This window comes from Halyomorpha halys, unplaced genomic scaffold, assembly GCF_000696795.3.
Source record: "Halyomorpha halys isolate HHAL.00 unplaced genomic scaffold, Hhal_1.1 Scaffold928.1, whole genome shotgun sequence".
NCBI classification, from domain to species: domain Eukaryota; kingdom Metazoa; phylum Arthropoda; class Insecta; order Hemiptera; family Pentatomidae; genus Halyomorpha; species Halyomorpha halys.
Window position 1 is genome coordinate 119,621 of NW_027116508.1, and position 17,214 is coordinate 136,834.

General features: G+C 30.5%; 2 protein-coding genes across 4 annotated transcripts in view; one reads left to right on the plus strand and one right to left on the minus strand.

The window, feature by feature from the left end:
• Positions 1 to 1,021: 1,021 nt before the first annotated feature.
• Positions 1,022 to 17,214, minus strand: part of LOC106687216 (probable cytochrome P450 6a17) — a 29,654-nt gene continuing 13,461 nt past the window's right edge. For both annotated transcript variants that reach the window (XM_067053268.1, XM_067053269.1), the window contains 2 exons: positions 3,797 to 4,046; positions 1,022 to 1,681 (listed from right to left, as the gene is read on the minus strand). In XM_067053268.1, coding sequence (XP_066909369.1) covers positions 1,570 to 1,681; positions 3,797 to 4,046 — 362 coding nt within the window. In that variant the 3' untranslated portion in view covers positions 1,022 to 1,569. The remainder of the gene's footprint in view (positions 1,682 to 3,796; positions 4,047 to 17,214) is intronic.
• LOC106687214 (zinc finger protein 277) lies at positions 5,047 to 16,363 on the plus strand. Of its 2 annotated transcripts, none has more exons than XM_014430956.3 (8): positions 5,047 to 5,336; positions 8,938 to 9,115; positions 9,199 to 9,401; positions 9,471 to 9,624; positions 11,936 to 12,133; positions 13,828 to 13,979; positions 14,256 to 14,357; positions 14,461 to 16,363. In XM_014430956.3, the coding sequence occupies exons 1-8, from the start codon at positions 5,137 to 5,139 to the stop codon at positions 14,498 to 14,500; spliced, it is 1,227 nt and encodes a 408-aa protein (XP_014286442.1). In that variant the 5' UTR covers positions 5,047 to 5,136; the 3' UTR covers positions 14,501 to 16,363. The 2 variants fall into 2 exon arrangements, with proteins under 2 accessions (XP_014286442.1, XP_014286443.1); XM_014430957.3 differs by lacking the exon at positions 5,047 to 5,336 and adding an exon at positions 6,903 to 6,955.

A 17,214-nucleotide genomic window follows, 5' to 3' on the forward strand; every position in this document is an offset into this window, starting at 1 on the left:
TTTAATAGAATAATATTTTAGGCACTATGAAATGTCTGGGAGCCTCACATATCAGTCCAAGTGTGACAAAATACATGTTTTATGGGGACACACAGGGTGTACCATAAGACTTTTGCAATATTTCTGGAAAAGTAAAATGAAAGTTCATGTTCCAGCCTTCCCTTCAATTATTATTGGAGTTATGATCTTAAAGAGATTGTAACACGTTATACATTGACCAATACTCATTATAAGTGAATTATTTAATTAGCACTGTTGAATAGATATAACAGGGTGTTATGGGTAGACAAATGGTGAAAAGCATTATTTATTCTTTATAAATCACACTTTATTTAAAATCAAAAGATCTTCAAATCAAAGATATACTAGTTCCTCAATTCATCACAGCAGTGATGGTATCTACCATGTCACAAATAATTAAATTGTGTGGTGGACAGGATTAGCATTCTGTTGTTGGGCACTCTTAGCAATTTTATCTAACATAATTTTAATAGTACACGTATATCCTTTCTTTTTTAAATGTTATTATATTCAGTTAGATCTGATCATTTTCCAATTAACTAAACGGTTTTGAAGATATCAACAGCCGAGTTTAATAGAGGACTAAATTGATTTATTTTGAAGTTATTTAAATTAAAGAAAAAAAAAAATGAAACTGAGTAAAATGAACGTTAAACAAAACAATATATATATCGCCCCTTTGCTGAGATCATAATTTATAGCTAGCAAACCTTCATGCATACAGCAAAAAAATACCGGGAGGTAGTTAAAAAACTACATCACTTCAAGCAAATCTGGCAAAGACAGATTGCGTGTTTGCATTACAGAAGAGGAAGAAATCCAGACTGCCACGCACACTCCAAGAGGCAAACACCATATTAAGACACTCAAACTCAATAGTCTATCTGGGCATCAAACTGGGTCAACACATAACACTGTCGGCTCACTGCTACATAAAAACAACATATAGACACAAAACAACAAATAAAAACTGATAAAAGGATTACTTTTTCCAAGAACATAAACTCAGTTAATATTTATTGCTCAATTCATAATTAGCTTTAGGGGAGAATTACATAAAAAATGCAATAGACCAAAATTTCTTAAATATCTAGTTTTTCAATTTAGCATTATTCAACAAAACTTTTCCAGTTCCTGTCTTCCTTAACAGGATCTGACATGTTTCAATTACATGTCTGCCATTCCAGTTCTGAAGCCTCAAATTGCTTGCATCACATGATTAAAACAGTCTATCGCACAGTAAAATTAATTTATAAAATAAAACTATAAAATATTGTATAGTTGATAATTGGCAAATAATAATAATGATGCCATTCAAAATCATTTTGGTATATATACATCAACAACTAATCTCAAGATTTGCTAAACCATAATATTACAATAAGAGCAAGAATATTTTATGTAACAAACTTCACAAGCTTATTTCATTACATGCAGAACGTAAAAATAAGTAATTGTACAAATAAACTTTACAACTATTTAATAGTATTTACAATGATTTTTTTTTTTTATAAATAAATTTTTCGTCTTAAGAGACATTGGAAAATCTTATAAGTCAGCATACACTTTCTTTTGAACAGCATTAGTGACAACACCCATTGCATCAGATTGATAATTTGTATCAGATATAATTTGGTTGTAGAAATCAATATTCTTTAACCTGAAACATAAAAAATACAGTAAAAAAATTAAGAACAAGGTTTTGTAAATAAATAGTGAAACTTCTGGTAATGAGGGTGACAAACAATCACTAAATACATCTATATATCTAGAGAGGGGAATGAGAGTAGCATAAATGGAAACTGGCCAAATCACAGTGGGCAAAATATTTATTTGTACACTTAATTTTTCAGGAAAAAATATATTGATAAGTTCTTGAGTATAAAGTACACCTTTGTAATGTTAAATAATAATAATCTAAATTAATTTTAAAAAGTAAAGACTACCTAATTAACAACTAAATTTGTAACTTTAGTGAGCAGCAAAATTATATTTACAGTATCAGTTTGCATAAGAAAAAAAGGTTGATTTGTTAAAAGTCCAAAATTTTCACCTGATATATAATTCCTTTGTCAAATACAAACACAGAGTGAGTTGAATGTTCAGTATAGAAAAAAATTCTGCCAAAGTAGGTCATAAACAAAGATTAAAACAACATAATCAAGTTCTACCAACGAAGATGAAGCTATCCAAGTATTGAGTTACCAACATGTCGGTAGAATGTTTGGATTATCCCATTTAACCATATAATTCATAATTAAAAACTTTAATACCAGATCAGTGAACACTAAAACACAAAGGGATAGAAAAAATCCAGTCCAGTCCATCAATCATGTGAAAATTCCAAAATGAGTAATCTTCTTTTTATAATAACCAAGGTCCAGATTTTCATGCAGAAAAAAAAACATAATATGCTATAAAATATAAAATATACCGCTAATTTTTTTCTGGCCAAGACTCCCATTGGAGTCCTATACTGCCTAGCCATGGTTAGGGATACAGTTTTTCATTTTGTGGGACTGCCGCTCAATGAAAAAAGTCAACACCCAGGCCAGATTCAAACCAGTGCCACCAGCAGATCTCAGATTGGTAAGACTGTCTCTAACCACCTGAGCTACGGAAGGCCCAGCTAAAAACCTTTTACCAATTATAAAAGGTTCCAAATAAAGAAATAAATAGCACAAGAGATTAAAAATTAAGTGAAAAAAAAAATTATTTTCTTATTTTCATAAACCAAAATATATAAATAATTAAAATGAGTAATACATTTTTTTTTTGATTTTTGATCGTCAGCTTAAAAAAAGCATGCAAACAAAATGTGCATTTGCATAAAAATCCGGCCCTTGATTATAACGAATCGGGTTAAAATACATTCCCAAAATCTAGAAAGGATAAAAAGATGCCTATGCGCATACTCCAATGCCACTAAAGCCATCTCAAATCATGAAGTTACTCCCACTTTTTTAACAATAGCATTTAAATTTTTAGATTTAAGGCTTAACCTTTAAACAAATTTCCTGCTATCTGATTCAAAAAATTTGAATTTCCTGTCATCAAGTAAAAACACATTTTTGGAGAATGAAGATGGTTCGTTAAAATGCTCAGGTGAAACATACGGTCGGATACTATCTTTATATCTTTTGCAGCCTGCTTCATGGACCTAATTTCTCACATTTCGGGAAGTATATTTTCACCTTGTTATGATCCAATGGGTTAGGGTTAGGTAGGTTCAAGATCACTCTTTTCAGGTGCTTTTTATACAATTTCATGTTATTTGCATACAGTGATCGGGCGTTTTTGCTACTAAGTTTTTTTAATATCCACTAATCTGGTTAAAATAAGATATTGTACAATCAAGTGAGATAACAATTAAACAGATATATTGGTAACTTGATACTTGTTCAAAAAGTAGGATAATTTCATCTTTGTTTGTAGATTTTAATTCTCCTGGTATATGACCAGACCTATTCTTTTTTTTTTAATACTCATAATCTAGTTCACTCAGTGTTGGTATTTGATTAAGGAATTATGAAAACTATGAGCTTATTGCAAATTAATAACTATTACTGTACTAATAATTTCTTTGCAAACAAATTTACAAATAACGTTGTTATTAGATGTAAGGGTTTTATTAATTTTCCCAACATAAAATTAATGTTGAATATTTTAATAAATGTCAATAGCTTATTATCGTCCCCTCTAAATACTTCTAAAATTAATTTATAAAAGTAAATGTTTTTGTGTTGTATCTGATTAGTAAAATAATCACACTTACATTTCTTGTGCTTTATTTTTCATCTTGCACATAGCTTTCTGTTTTCTTTTAGAAATTTTAGCTGTGGGAGACTGTTTCGTACTAGAAGATGGGTTTTGCGATTTTGAAACTTTTGGAAGTTCAGTAGTATCTTGGAATATTTTATCAGTTACAATCTCATATGTTTCTCTTTTTCCATTTACCTCAGCTGATTTTCCTTTGGATTTCTTTGGTTTCTTCCTCATAACCTCCTGATGAATAGTATCAATTTCTAAAAGGACAAAGTAATTAGTTTAAAAGATTTACTGATATTTCTATTTATTTATTTTTTAATGTTTTCTTGTAGAAAAATTTATTTATACATATGATTTTGAGTAAAAAACCTTAATACAAAATTCTCTCTTAACGAGAAAATCATGCAAAATAGCAACATGCAAAATATATAATATGCAATTTTGTTCAGAATAAAATTGTTTTTAAATAGGCTATTAGATGTAGTTGGTGTAATAAATAACTTTGCCGAGTTTTGAGTAGCTGAGGAAAAGAGAAAATCGCACAATGATCCATGCTCTAGTTATAACCAAATCCAAAAAAAAGCTCATAAAAATAAGTGGAATAACAAGTAAAAAATGGTAGTCTAATGGAAGGATTGATGGATAACTAGATAACATCACAACTTACTTTTAATAAATAAATTCCTCCTTAATTCTCTCTTATCGCCTTTTTTCAATTTTAAATTAATTCCACTTCCTGCAACAGACCTTTTAATGCACTTAGAAATAGATATATTAGCAGGCCTGGGATCACAGACATTCTGAACTGAAGTTTCCAATTTATCAACATCAATATCAAGATTTTTAAAAAGGTCTTCTCCAGGAACGACTTTCCATTCCCCAGTAGCATTAGTTTCCATGTCGAGATTTGGTTCAAAATCAATGTCATTCTTATTACCAGCATTAATTTCAACACTTTCGACATTAGGACCATTTCTAATTTCTGTGTCATCATTTTGAATTGAAAATTTAGAATCACAAGATGAAACATTAAAATCCCCTTGCACTGAACTTATATGAAATTTAGTACGAACTCGTCTAGCCTTCCCCATTGTAAATTTGAGGACTTCTACAAAATAACACAACAATATAAACTACTATTTTCAAACTAAGACTATTTTCGTAAACAAATAAAACCACATTGTTACCAAGAGGTTACATTAGGGTTTGACAGAAAGTGGTTAGTGTATTGGTGGCGCGATCTATAACCTATATAACAATTCGAATCTGCTCCATGTTATAACAGTTTTGTAACTTTTCCATTTATTAATTTATTCAGATAATTTATTGCTTTAAATTAATCAAGATATGTTCGGGCCCTTAGAATTTTCTTCTACAGCAAAGGAATTTTCCGATAACTATGAAAAAACCGAAAAAGATGCAATAAGTTGTGTTTTATGCTCAAGTACCTTTAACTTTCCATCAGAAAAGGATACATGTTTAGCTCATATTTTTGAATGCCATAATCTGGTAATTGCAGATGTTCACCAGATTGGGAATTTAAAAAAGTGAGTAATTCATTTTCAACTTTTTAACTATCATGTCCATTTGTTGCCAGTATGGTCAAATGTCTGCAGTCCTCTTAAATCCCTTATATCAGTTTTTATCTCAAAGAAATTAACTTTTTATAAAGTTTAAAAATTCTCTTTTGAATCTATCCTCTTGAAATAAATGCTCCCTTTCATTGCTATTCGTAGAACTCCTATCTTTCTTTGGAACCCTCCTTTTCTAGTGAGGTCTGTGTTCTTTAAATAAATCCTATTACTGTCAATTTTCCTTTTTTAGCCCATTTGTGAGTATCACAGAATAGCTTTCTAAATTCGGTAAAAGTCGTTATGAAGAAATTCAATCACTTTAGTGTAATTGGTCCAAGCATATCTGCTCTGAACATAAAATATTTATATACCTAGAAGTGCAAGCAGAGGCTTGTTCTGATAAAATTTGTTGGCTTTCTGAATGTTATTTCAAATGGAAATTAGTCTATAAACTGTTTCATCAAAATATAAAAGTCTAAATGAAAATTATTGTTATGAAAAATATGTTTTAGATGCTTAAATAAATACTTATATAAAATTAATGCTTTTTTTATCCAAAGGTAATAATAAAATGTATTTTATATTGTTATACTATTACTAATGTTATTTTATCCTGGTTTAACACAGCGGAATATAGTAGTATTAGATAAAATTGATAACATAAATACAATAATATTTGTTCAAATCCTTATTAACATCTCTAAATTCATTGTTAAAGCACAAACCCAAAGATGGCAATAAACATGTACGTATTTCCACATAATAGTATTTGCATTTTTACGGAATATTAAATTAATGTTATTACTTAAGCCAGTTATATTTTTCTAAAATTGTGGTTTTCACTCTTGCTGCAAGCCTATTGGTGATTTTGAAAATCTAGTTATGCTTTCAAACATTACTAAACTTAGCAAGTATTCATTCCACTGAATGATGAATTAACTTTAGCATAGAGCTGTAGGTGGTAACTGCCACTACATTATCACTGTTCAGTGGCATTCCCAAGCAAAATGTCTTTAGAAAATACAATAGTAAAATACTGCTTATGTTTCTGCTGTGCCTGGAACTGAAAAACTATCGAAATATGTATATGTAGAGCATTTTTAGAGAGAAATATTTCAGAATACTAGACAATGTCATACTTAGCAAATATAACTGTGATACCCATACCCAATAAACCTTGTAGATGTTATGGTTTTAAAGATATGAAAACCACGATTCATTCATAGATCACAATAAAGGTTGTGGTAACTGAATAAGCACAAGAGATATAGGCCAGTTTGTGGGTGAAAAGATTGCATTTAAAAAAATACAATGATTATAATTTAAATCAAAGCCTTGAATCTATCAAATTGTAAATGACTAACAAGTCTATGCTTAGGCAATTTTAGACGTCATCAAAACTCATAATCATAAAATCACAACAATCCTGTCCAGATATACTATATTTTATTTCAGCAGACTAAGAGAGAAGAAACGGGAGCAGCTATTTAATTTAGAATTTTTATGGAATTTGGCCTAAAGAGATGATAGAGAGGTTGACATCATTCATGCTGCATTCACCAGGAAAAAATCCTTTCAACGTCCTATATGAGGTATTTTTTGTGAATCTTCAGGCTACCATTTAAAACTATTGAGGGTATTACATTAGAGTCATTGAGAGTGCACCGAATGTTTAATCACCTAACAATCAGTTTCTAATTCCAAAAGCTCTGGATTTCCAATCAAATCAAGATTAGCGCTAATAAAAAGGTGGACGGTTATTCTAAACCACAGAGACACATCTCCCTCAACCACTATGACTATCATCTTGGCACTAAACTTCATCAATTGTTTACTGAACAATCAGTGAGCGGACGAAATTTGTACTCGCTTCAGTAGTACATATACTAAATGCCATCATTCTGAACCTTCCTGCTGGTTACAACGATCTTCTCTAAATAGCATTTTTGCTAAATGCACTCTGGGCCTTTGAATCAATAAGACAATATATACTTCTTTTCTAAAGAAGTTTGAAGCCTTGAATAGTTTGCAGTATGAACATTACACCTGATTTTGAATGATTTAGCCAGTCCTATTTGAACTGCCATCCTTGTTTATTTTAAATATTAAGCTATGAAACTTTTTTTTTAAATCAGGAACCTGGTAATTTGTTTTTGATTTCCTTCTCCTTCCTTTCTATTAACTTTTTATAAATACGTATACCTTAAATATCATCTATTTTGGCTAACTAGAATTCTGTTAAATGTTTTTAATCGTTTTAAGGCTTAGAAAATCAATCGTTCCCACATCTGCAATAAGGAACGAATCACCATTTTTTTTCTGTTATGTTTTATTAGTTGTATAAATATTTTTGTCATTTCGAAAAAAAAACAAGCCTTTATCTATAATATTAGTACAGAGGAACACTATCATCATCATCATCATTCCTGGGGCTACAACTCTTGCTTCCTATCTCTAGTTACTGTTTTCTAAGATGGCAGGGGCTTACATCTGCTGCAATTCCATCAACCCATCAGAGCTAAGGATTTCCCACTCTTCTGGTGCTGTTTGCCCTTTCATCAAGGATTTTTTTAATCTGGTCTGGAGTCATTCAACTATGTGCCCTGCCTATCAAAGCCACCTTGCTTCTATCATCCTTACTACTTATTATATTCTCCTTAGAACTCTCTTTTCAAATCTTAAAGAGCCTTTTATGTATTTTATATAGAGGTATAAGTTAGAACTGGTAGCATCAAGGTCATATACCTAAGTAGCCCGAAGACCACCCTGCTCTTTAAATGCTTTTAGAGTCCAAAATAACATTTATTTTCTGACTTAATTCTCCGTTAGATCGCTGCTTGTTTATTATCATCTAAGTTTATCTGTGAACCAAAATAATTATACTCATTCCTACTATACTCCACATACCTGTTTAAACTAGTAACATCAGACCAGAAAGTATTATGGCTTTTATTTTACCCATTTATTCAAGAATATAGATGGTTATATTATTTTTTGTCTCGTTTACTTCCAGATGTACTTTAGCTGCTGTAATTTGAAGGCATAAAAAGGCATTTTGTAAATCAGTAGAGGTCCTTCCAAAAATTTCTACAAAGGCTTGAATCATAGTAGATCTGTTGAATATTGTTCCCCAAGCTTGTAGTATGGATCTTCCTATCTAAGGCAATCACCCTATTTTAGCACTTAGGGTTTCAAAACTACCAGTAATGTCACACTGAAGGTATACTGTACATTGTACTTCATTGTAGCGCTAATGTATTGGTTTCCATGAAATGATTTAGGAATGGGTTGTTCCAAACAGCTTTTATTTCCAAATAACAAAAAAAAAATCAAGTTTCTATCAGTAATAAAGAGGAATGCTAATTTATTTCCTTTTATTGCCTTGGGTTTATGTTGCAAAATATAAATTCTTGAAAAAATTTAGCTTATTAACCACAATTTTACAACAATCAATGTTGGTTGCTTCCATATTGCATATGTGGGTTCAATTAATCTTTTGGATAACTCCTCAATATTTTTCCATAATTTGAATGATTTTTTTTTTCTTGTGTTGTAAAATTATTATTTCTTTTAGGTATTTAGAATTTTGGAAGCAACAATTTTCAGAAGCTCCCATTACAGAATTCTGTTCAACAATTGTTGCAGATATCAAAAAAGATGGTTTACCCCTTAAAGACAATGAGTATTTTTTGCTATCAGATGTCCATGATAAGGATAAATTTATTCGAGAAAAACTTCAAACAGAATTCCTTGTAGGTAAAATCATTCTGATTGATTTAAATTTTAAGAAGTTTCTCTTTTATTAAATATTATTATTGGTGTTTTTCTCTTAAAGGAAAGTGCCTTAGATCAACAAAAACTTGAGAGAGAGGACACAAATTACAGTCATGGTTGTCTCTTTTGTCGTCAGATTATAGAGCCCACAAGATCTGAATATATAATTCACCTTTCAACACAGCACAATTTACAATTGGGAAAACCAGAAAACCTTGTACATGTTGATGATCTGATCAAACTTTTGGAAGAAAAGATGGAAAAGTTGGTATTTTACTGTCAATTATTGTTATCTTAGGTTTATTTTGTTTTATAAAGGCTTAACTTTTTTAGATTGCAATGCATTTTCTGTGAAAAAACTTTCAAAGACAGGAATGTTCTCAAAGAGCATATGAGAAAAAAGATGCATAAGCGAATCAACCCTGATAATGAAGAGTACGACCGATTTTATATTGTCAACTACAAGGGACCTGGAAAAAATTGGAAGGTATTTTAATTTTGTCATTAGGAGCAATCTAATAATAAGCACATGCCTTTGTACAGGGTTACTCAATGGGAAATGATTTGTCTAACTTTCACTGCCATCCAATAGTGTTGAAAGATATATTGCTTTGAAGATATGGAGTTTGATATCCTCACCTACCTCCCTCTTTCCCACAGTAGTATTGCATATCTAGTAGTAAATATTATTTGCTTTATTTTTCCAATTGGACACTTCTTTGTCTATTTTACCAGATTTATTGAAAATTGTTCCAAGGTAGGTATAGAAGTCCACTCTTTCCAATACTTCATCATTGTACACTAGCTGTTAATACTAATTCCTTTGCAGGTGAGTTCTTCTTGCCATTCTATAATAGCCTGTTACAATTTTTCCATATATATAAAATATGGGCTGGGCCTACTGTCGTTAGCCTTAATCCTAACTCCCTGTGTAAATAAACACAGAGAATTTATATAAGGAGAATTGAGAGCCATAATAAATCAGTTGTTATCTTGAATATATCTATGAAGAATATGTCAGAGTATTCTTCCAATATTTCCTGTCCCCAATTTCTCAACTGTTTTATCACCTCCACCTGTTTGCTCCTAAATCTTTTCTTCCCTATTCGGATGGTCCATCTGTCCTCTTTTCTTGTTATCGGTACCCGCCCTTCCATTAGTAAATCACATTCTATGATGGCCTGATATTCACAGGGCATTTGTAACATGAGATGCACTCTTAAGTCTCCCTGAACTCTCCCATTAACTTGGGTAAGTATCTATTTCCCCTTCTACACTACTAGGCCCAACGAGGATGATTAATTGACATTGAAATTTACATACCTGGAGTGTCCTCTCACTGTTGGTCAACTTCCTAAGCTTCTCTCGGTTCTGGATCGTATGTGAGCTCTTGGTATCCACCAGCCATGTCACGCCTCTCACTCAGATGATAGGCAGACCTGTGCATTCTCCCTTCTCTTGGTAGTTTACCAACCTGCGGTCGCCCCTCTGCTGCCACCCTCTTCAAATTTCTTCATAGGACCTCTTCCTTTCAGCTACTCGCTCCTGTTGCTTCTTGATTGTCCATTGCCTTTCCTCCCTTAGGAACTAGAATACTTCTTCCTCCTCTGTTTCTGATGCTTCCAAAGCCTCTTATGTGTCACTGGACTCCTCTGATCTGTCCATTCCTCGTTTTCTTCTTAGCCTCTGGACATTGATTTCCATAGATTCTCCCTGGTCCACTTCTCTCCTCTAATATATGTAGGGGCAATGCTTAGCTATGTGCCCTTGATTCCCGTACTCAAAGCATCTAGTACGGGGACACCAGGCCATCAAATGTCCTGTTTTTCCACATCCGCGACATCATTACTCCTTCTGGCCACCATTTCTTGGTCTGACCTGGTTCGACTTCCTCTCTCCTGAGTCTCTATCTCTCCGGTTTTTTTTTCTCTCCTTCCACCCTTTGTCGTCCGTTTCCATCCTTGAGTCCTCTTCCCATGCGCTAGCATTCACCATTTCTTGCGTGTACTCGGTTAAAGTGCATTCTTGTGGGAAACTCTCTTTTTTACCCATCTCTTTGGCCAGATGGACTTTTAATATGTAGCCCAGGAAGCTAATATTAGCCACCAGTGTACCATTTCCATACTTAGCAACCCTCTCATTTTCCCTCTCCCTGTTATCAAGTTGTATTGAGCAAGCAACTTGCCAGCATACTACCCATTAGACTCTTCTTAAAAACTTTTTCTGGGGTCCACCTACCCCCTCTGTAGACCTTCTTGAACCTCTCCTTCACTGTGGGCCACAATATCTCTTCGTCTGCCTGAATGTGGTTGAGCATGATCCCCTTGACTCGACAGATCAAGGCTGGTTTCATTGAGATCGCATTGGATCGTTCTAATAAGTTTTCGGAGACCTTCACCTCAAGCCTTTCCATAATCCACCTTCTTTGTTGATTCAATTAACCTATCTCGCCCGTGAACCACTCCAAGTCCGATATGGCCTTCCTCAAGTCCTGCGATATTTCTGCAACAGGTGCCGGGGGGAGAGGGCCACAGCCCTTCTGGAACCATAGGGACCGCAAGGTGTTGTATTTTTCTAAATTAAAATTTAAGATGAAGCTACATTAGCAAAATAAATAAATCATGTGTCTTTTAGAAATAAATGAAAAAATGGAATGTTTTTGACCTCATACATGTTTATTTCTGTTCTATACATTTTATTACGTACTTTTAATATTTTAAAATTTTTCCAATTTAAAGTATATTATTTTAAGTTGATATGGAGGTTTCACTTTTTTTTTTTTTTTTTTTTATTTAAAGAAAGAAAAGAAAAGACAAGATAGTGCTGAAGATGAACCTTGTGATTGGTCAGATTGGCAGGAAACTCTCACACTTTCTATCGTTTGCCTGTTTTGTGAAGAATCTTTTTCTTCATGGGAAAATGTTTTACATCACATGATAGATGCTCATGATTTCAATTATGAAGACAGTACCTCTGAAATGGATTTTTATGAACAGGTTTGTGAGAAAACTACAAATTTAGTGAATTCTTTTAATCTCAGTGCATAATATGCAAGATGCAGCACAGGAGATCCTAGCTCATTTTCAACCATTTTCTTTATAATTTTGAGGCTTATTTATGTATTATTTGAATATTTTATCTTTAAAATCATGTTAAAGAGAGAAAAATCAGGTCACAATTTAATTTTAGTAATCCAAATTTAGTTTTATTAATTATAACAATTTATATAATTATAGTTTTTAAAAGTGTTGCTCATAAAATTAGTCAATATATTTAAGTAGAAATAATTTTCACCAATTTTACTTTATTTACTTTACATTTTGTATTTTTTCAGTATTATAATTAAGGTTAATACTTAAGTAAACTACTTTCTTATTCGTGATTTTTCTTATTATTAATTTTTTATTCATTTGAATTATTTTCAGTTTTAAAACCCTCATCATTGAGTGAAACAACAGCTTAATCAGTATTTAGATATGATGTAATTTATCTTTAGATGTTTCTATAAAAACTTCAGATTCATTGATATCCTTATTACATAAAATTATGTAAAGGATAAGTTCATTGTTTTTAGTGTCTTTCAGTATTTTTCTACTTTCTATAATTAAAAAAAATAAATGAAGATATCCATTCAATTTATTGTATGAGAAGATGTTCGGGGGTGCGGTTCTGCAAAGATACTCAAATAAACAAAGTTTATTTATTTGTGTATCTTTGCTGACCACACCCCCAACCATCTAATCCTTTTATCTATCTACAGTCTACTATTGACACCTCAATACATTATAAGTTTATTACTGTACTTATATATTTATCTATACAGAAATAAAGTAGAAACCACCAAGATGTTAGACAAACAAATATTGCTATAGGTCCCACAGACCCACCTGTTGCACCATAGGTTAATGATCTATGATTTAGAAAACCAATTAATAAACTCATTCATTGCTTAAATAAATCAACTGGTACCCATGCTAAGTCTCAACACTTATTTCATTAACAGTCCAACATTTTCGGTAAATTTGGCCATACTGAAGTCTTAACTATAAATTTACACCTTGCATCCAATTATTTAAAAAATTTTTGCTGGCTATTCTGCCCAGGTCATTAATTCAGAGTCAAAATACCCTATTTTGTCACAATTTCATTAATTTTTAAAGCTTTTAATTTTAGATGAACTTAACTCTATCAACTATCATAGAAACAAACTATTTTTTCTAAAAAAAAAAAAAAAGGATAGCTTATGTTGATCTAAAATTAAAAGATTTAAAAATTAATGAAATGGTTATGAAATATGGTATTTTAATTTGTAATTAATGACCTGGACAGAATAGCCTGCAAAACATTTTTAAATAATTGGATGTGAGGTGTAAATTTATAGTTAAGATTGTCCTTGAAGATGGCCAAATTTGCTGAAATGTTGGACTGTTGATAATATATTGAAGAGTGTTGAGACTTAACATTTAAGATTTATTTAAGGAACAAATAGCAGTCTCAAGAAATTCAAAAGAATATATATAAACTCATTCATTTTATCTACCTATAAATAACTGAATTCTAGAATTAGCAAAATTTAAAACTGAATATCTGAGATCAATTACCTGCTCTGGAGTCTTTAATTTATTTTTTTTTTGTAACTTCTTGTACAACTTTCCTACTGAAAATGTTTGTCTCGATTTTTGTTGATTAGGTGAAACTCGTGAATTACATCCGTCGTCAACTATATAGAAATAGGTGTATTAATTGTGACAATGAGTTCTCTAATCGAGCTGAGACTCTTGAACACATAATATCGCAGACCCACAATACAATGCCTTCTAAACAATTATGGAACCAACCCGAGTAAGTGAATTCATTAAAAATAATTACTTGTTAGGATATTAGATAAATATTTTTTTCTTTTTTATTGGTTTATAATTCCTTTTACAGTCTTTCTAATTGTGTATCATAGTTAAACTTTAATGTTTCTAAAAAATTGTTTATTATTTCAAGTTTGGCTTTATTGTTAAAACATGATGTTTTTATAAAGAATTTTATTGCAGCCTCTTAGCTTTTACTTTTTATATACTTTTTCTCTATAATATTGTAATGAAAAGTTTAATGAATTATTTTTTTTAGATTCTATTTTCCTACTTATGAAAATGATGCTTTCCTTTGCCAAATTGAAGATGGTATAAACGACAATAAGGAAGAGCTCAATTCTGATTTATCTGAAGCATTGTAAGTTGTACCACATGAAGTATTATCTCAAAATTTAACTACTTAAATATTGTTTAACTGTTTTAAGTATATCTATTTATAAAGATTGTTTAACTATTTTTAGGTCTGAAATAAATGTACTAACATCTCTTGAACAAGGCTGACATGAACTTCTAATTAGCATAAAAAATTAATATTGTAAATAAATATATAGATAAATTTTTAAAAAAATTTAAAACAGTTTAGATCAGTCCATAAAATTGTTATGAGTATGAAAATATTATTATATCATATTCAATGATTTTTTATTTTATAACAATACAGCATTTATTTATATAATTCTTCTTATTCTTTATAATATTTTCAGAATATTGAATTTTCAATATTATAGAATTTTCAACTAAAATAACAATATATCTAGTGTATCTACTCACACAACTTTCCTCTCTGCTTTGGGTGTAAATTCCAGTGCATTTTTTGCTATATCTTTGGTAATATTTGAGCAATTAAGATTTTTTTTTGTCAATTTAACTTTTTATAGAATTTAATTACTTTTCAAATGAGCGTTTGGAGAGTTCTGGTCTACAGTTTTTGTGATATTTGAGAAAAAAAAAAATGGTGAATCAAATTTCATTTGAACTTGTGCAGAATACTTTTAAAATACTGAAAATTATTACTCAATGGTATATTATTTCCAAATACTTATTTATTGTATATTTATTTAAAACACTTATTTATTTATAAACAAAAATTAAAATTTTTTTTTGACTTAAGAGGTTCTGTAACGTGAAGATTCATTTAAAACTGGACATCAAAACTTTGACCATATAACATTGCTTTCCTTAGCAGTAGAAAAGTAGAAATGCATGGGAGTGTCATAAATTTACACAATTGACTTAAATATTACTTTAATACTTTAGCATATAACCTTGAAATTAAGAATGTAGATAAAATTCAGGGACTGATTAAAATATGGATAAATATATTTTTTCTATTATTATGTTATGTAAACCATATATATATTAAATTTATATTGATTTAAAATAAATTATTTTTATCTACCAACTATGAATAATTTCTCTTTATTACCAATAATAATAGTTGTCATTTTAATATTATTTAATAAAAGGAAGATGGTCCTGGTGGGGTCAAAATAACTCAAATAGTAAATAAACTATTTAATATGGGCCAATGTTTTGCTCAAGTTTGCAGGACTTCATCTGGGCTAAAAAAAAAAATAAACAAACATCTAAAATTATGTTGCAGAGTTTAGTTTAGTTGTTTTCTTCTTTTTTATATCTTTATAAAGCCCTGCAAAGTGGGGAGAAATGTTGGCTCATAATTTACATAATAGTTTATATACTATTTGAGTTTTTTTACTGCACCTGGACAATCTTCCTTTTATTAATTGCACACGGTTAATCGACTATCTTCCTTTAATTTTATTTGTATTATCTTGCTCTGTTGAATTATTTTAAGTGTATTTAAAGATAACATATTTCAAAAGTTAAAACATTATTACATTACAATAAGGTAATAAGGCTAGAACTGGAACCAGGAAAAAATAAAATAAACCATTTACTACCTCTAAAACACATGCAATACCTATCCTAAAAGATCAGGTCGGAGATTCATTGGTTAGCTGTAATAATATTTAAAAAAACTTTGGGATGAAATTGGGAATCTTAATGTGTATGAGGCTGTTGAAAAAAGGCACTACAGTGGGTTGGGACCAGGGGAGTGAATAGTCAGAGAATTTTTCGAACATGGAAAGTTGCAGATTAATTTTCATATTTGATAATATTATAAAAATAGGGAGATATTCAAATTTTATATATACCTGGTGTTTCATGAGGAAATGTCAGTAATTAAGATGGATTAGGACACCAAAAATGTAATTCAGTGCCACCAACTTCACCTTCATACCCCAATCTGTCGTCATAAGATTGTTGTTTCTAAAAAGGATTATTACCAAAATGTTTTTAAAGTGGATTACTGCTGCAAGCAGTGTTATTGGTTTAGAATGGTTTTTATTGTTAGTCCAACAATTTTACTTTTTAATTATTTTCTAATTTCTTTTTTAAGGGGTGAAGGTGGTTTTAATAAAACAGGAATTAGAAAATAAAATACTAAACCAACTGCCCATTTAGTAGTATCTGTCAGTTTTAATTTATATATACATTTTTGGTTACTTCATTTGGCTAAAAGGGTGGCAGATTCTACATGCAGCTAGATTTAGTGAATAGTAACTTTTAACTCAAAACTATTCAAGGATCAAATTAAGTGTGATTAATGAAATAACATTCTATTCCTCTTTATTTCCAATGTCCATATTGTCATAATCACCTTCATCATGAATAATAATAAAAAGTAAATTTTTTGTAAAACTAATGACACTGCAGAAGTAATCTACTTAAAAAACTTTCTAGGTGGAAAACACCTAGATACAAGATAGCAAAACTAGAACAAAAATAATACTAGGTATTTGTATTGTGGTTATCTAATGTTTTTTTTTTTAATCTCCTTACCTCAATATCTCTTCAAAATAAAACTAACATCACAAACTTTGATATACAGTTATTATGAAATGAGGCAAAGTTAATAAAATCTCCAAGATCGTTCCCAAAAAATACATTGTGTAATATTCTACTAAATATTTCCAGAATTTATTCATTTTCACTAGTTTACTATACTTTGACTTTTACCATTGTCAAACAAAGTGATATTTTCCTACAAATCAGTAATTAAATTAGAAGAAATTTATCGTAGATTCAAAAAACGGTAATAAAAGTTGAAAACTCTCCATCTACGTTAGAGAAATTTGGATTTTTTATGGGGAAAAGAAGTGATTTTCTTGAAAAACCATTTAATAAATCAT

Bases quoted from the DNA above. Each gene is read 5' to 3' on its own strand.
- LOC106687214 (XM_014430956.3), top strand. From the start codon at position 5,137: ATGTTCGGGCCCTTAGAATTTTCTTCTACAGCAAAGGAATTTTCCGAT. The intron at 9,402-9,470 runs GTTGGTATTTTA...TAACTTTTTTAG, and splicing joins TTGGAAGAAAAGATGGAAAA to ATTGCAATGCATTTTCTGTG. The intron at 14,358-14,460 runs GTAAGTTGTACC...AACTATTTTTAG, and splicing joins TCTGATTTATCTGAAGCATT to GTCTGAAATAAATGTACTAA.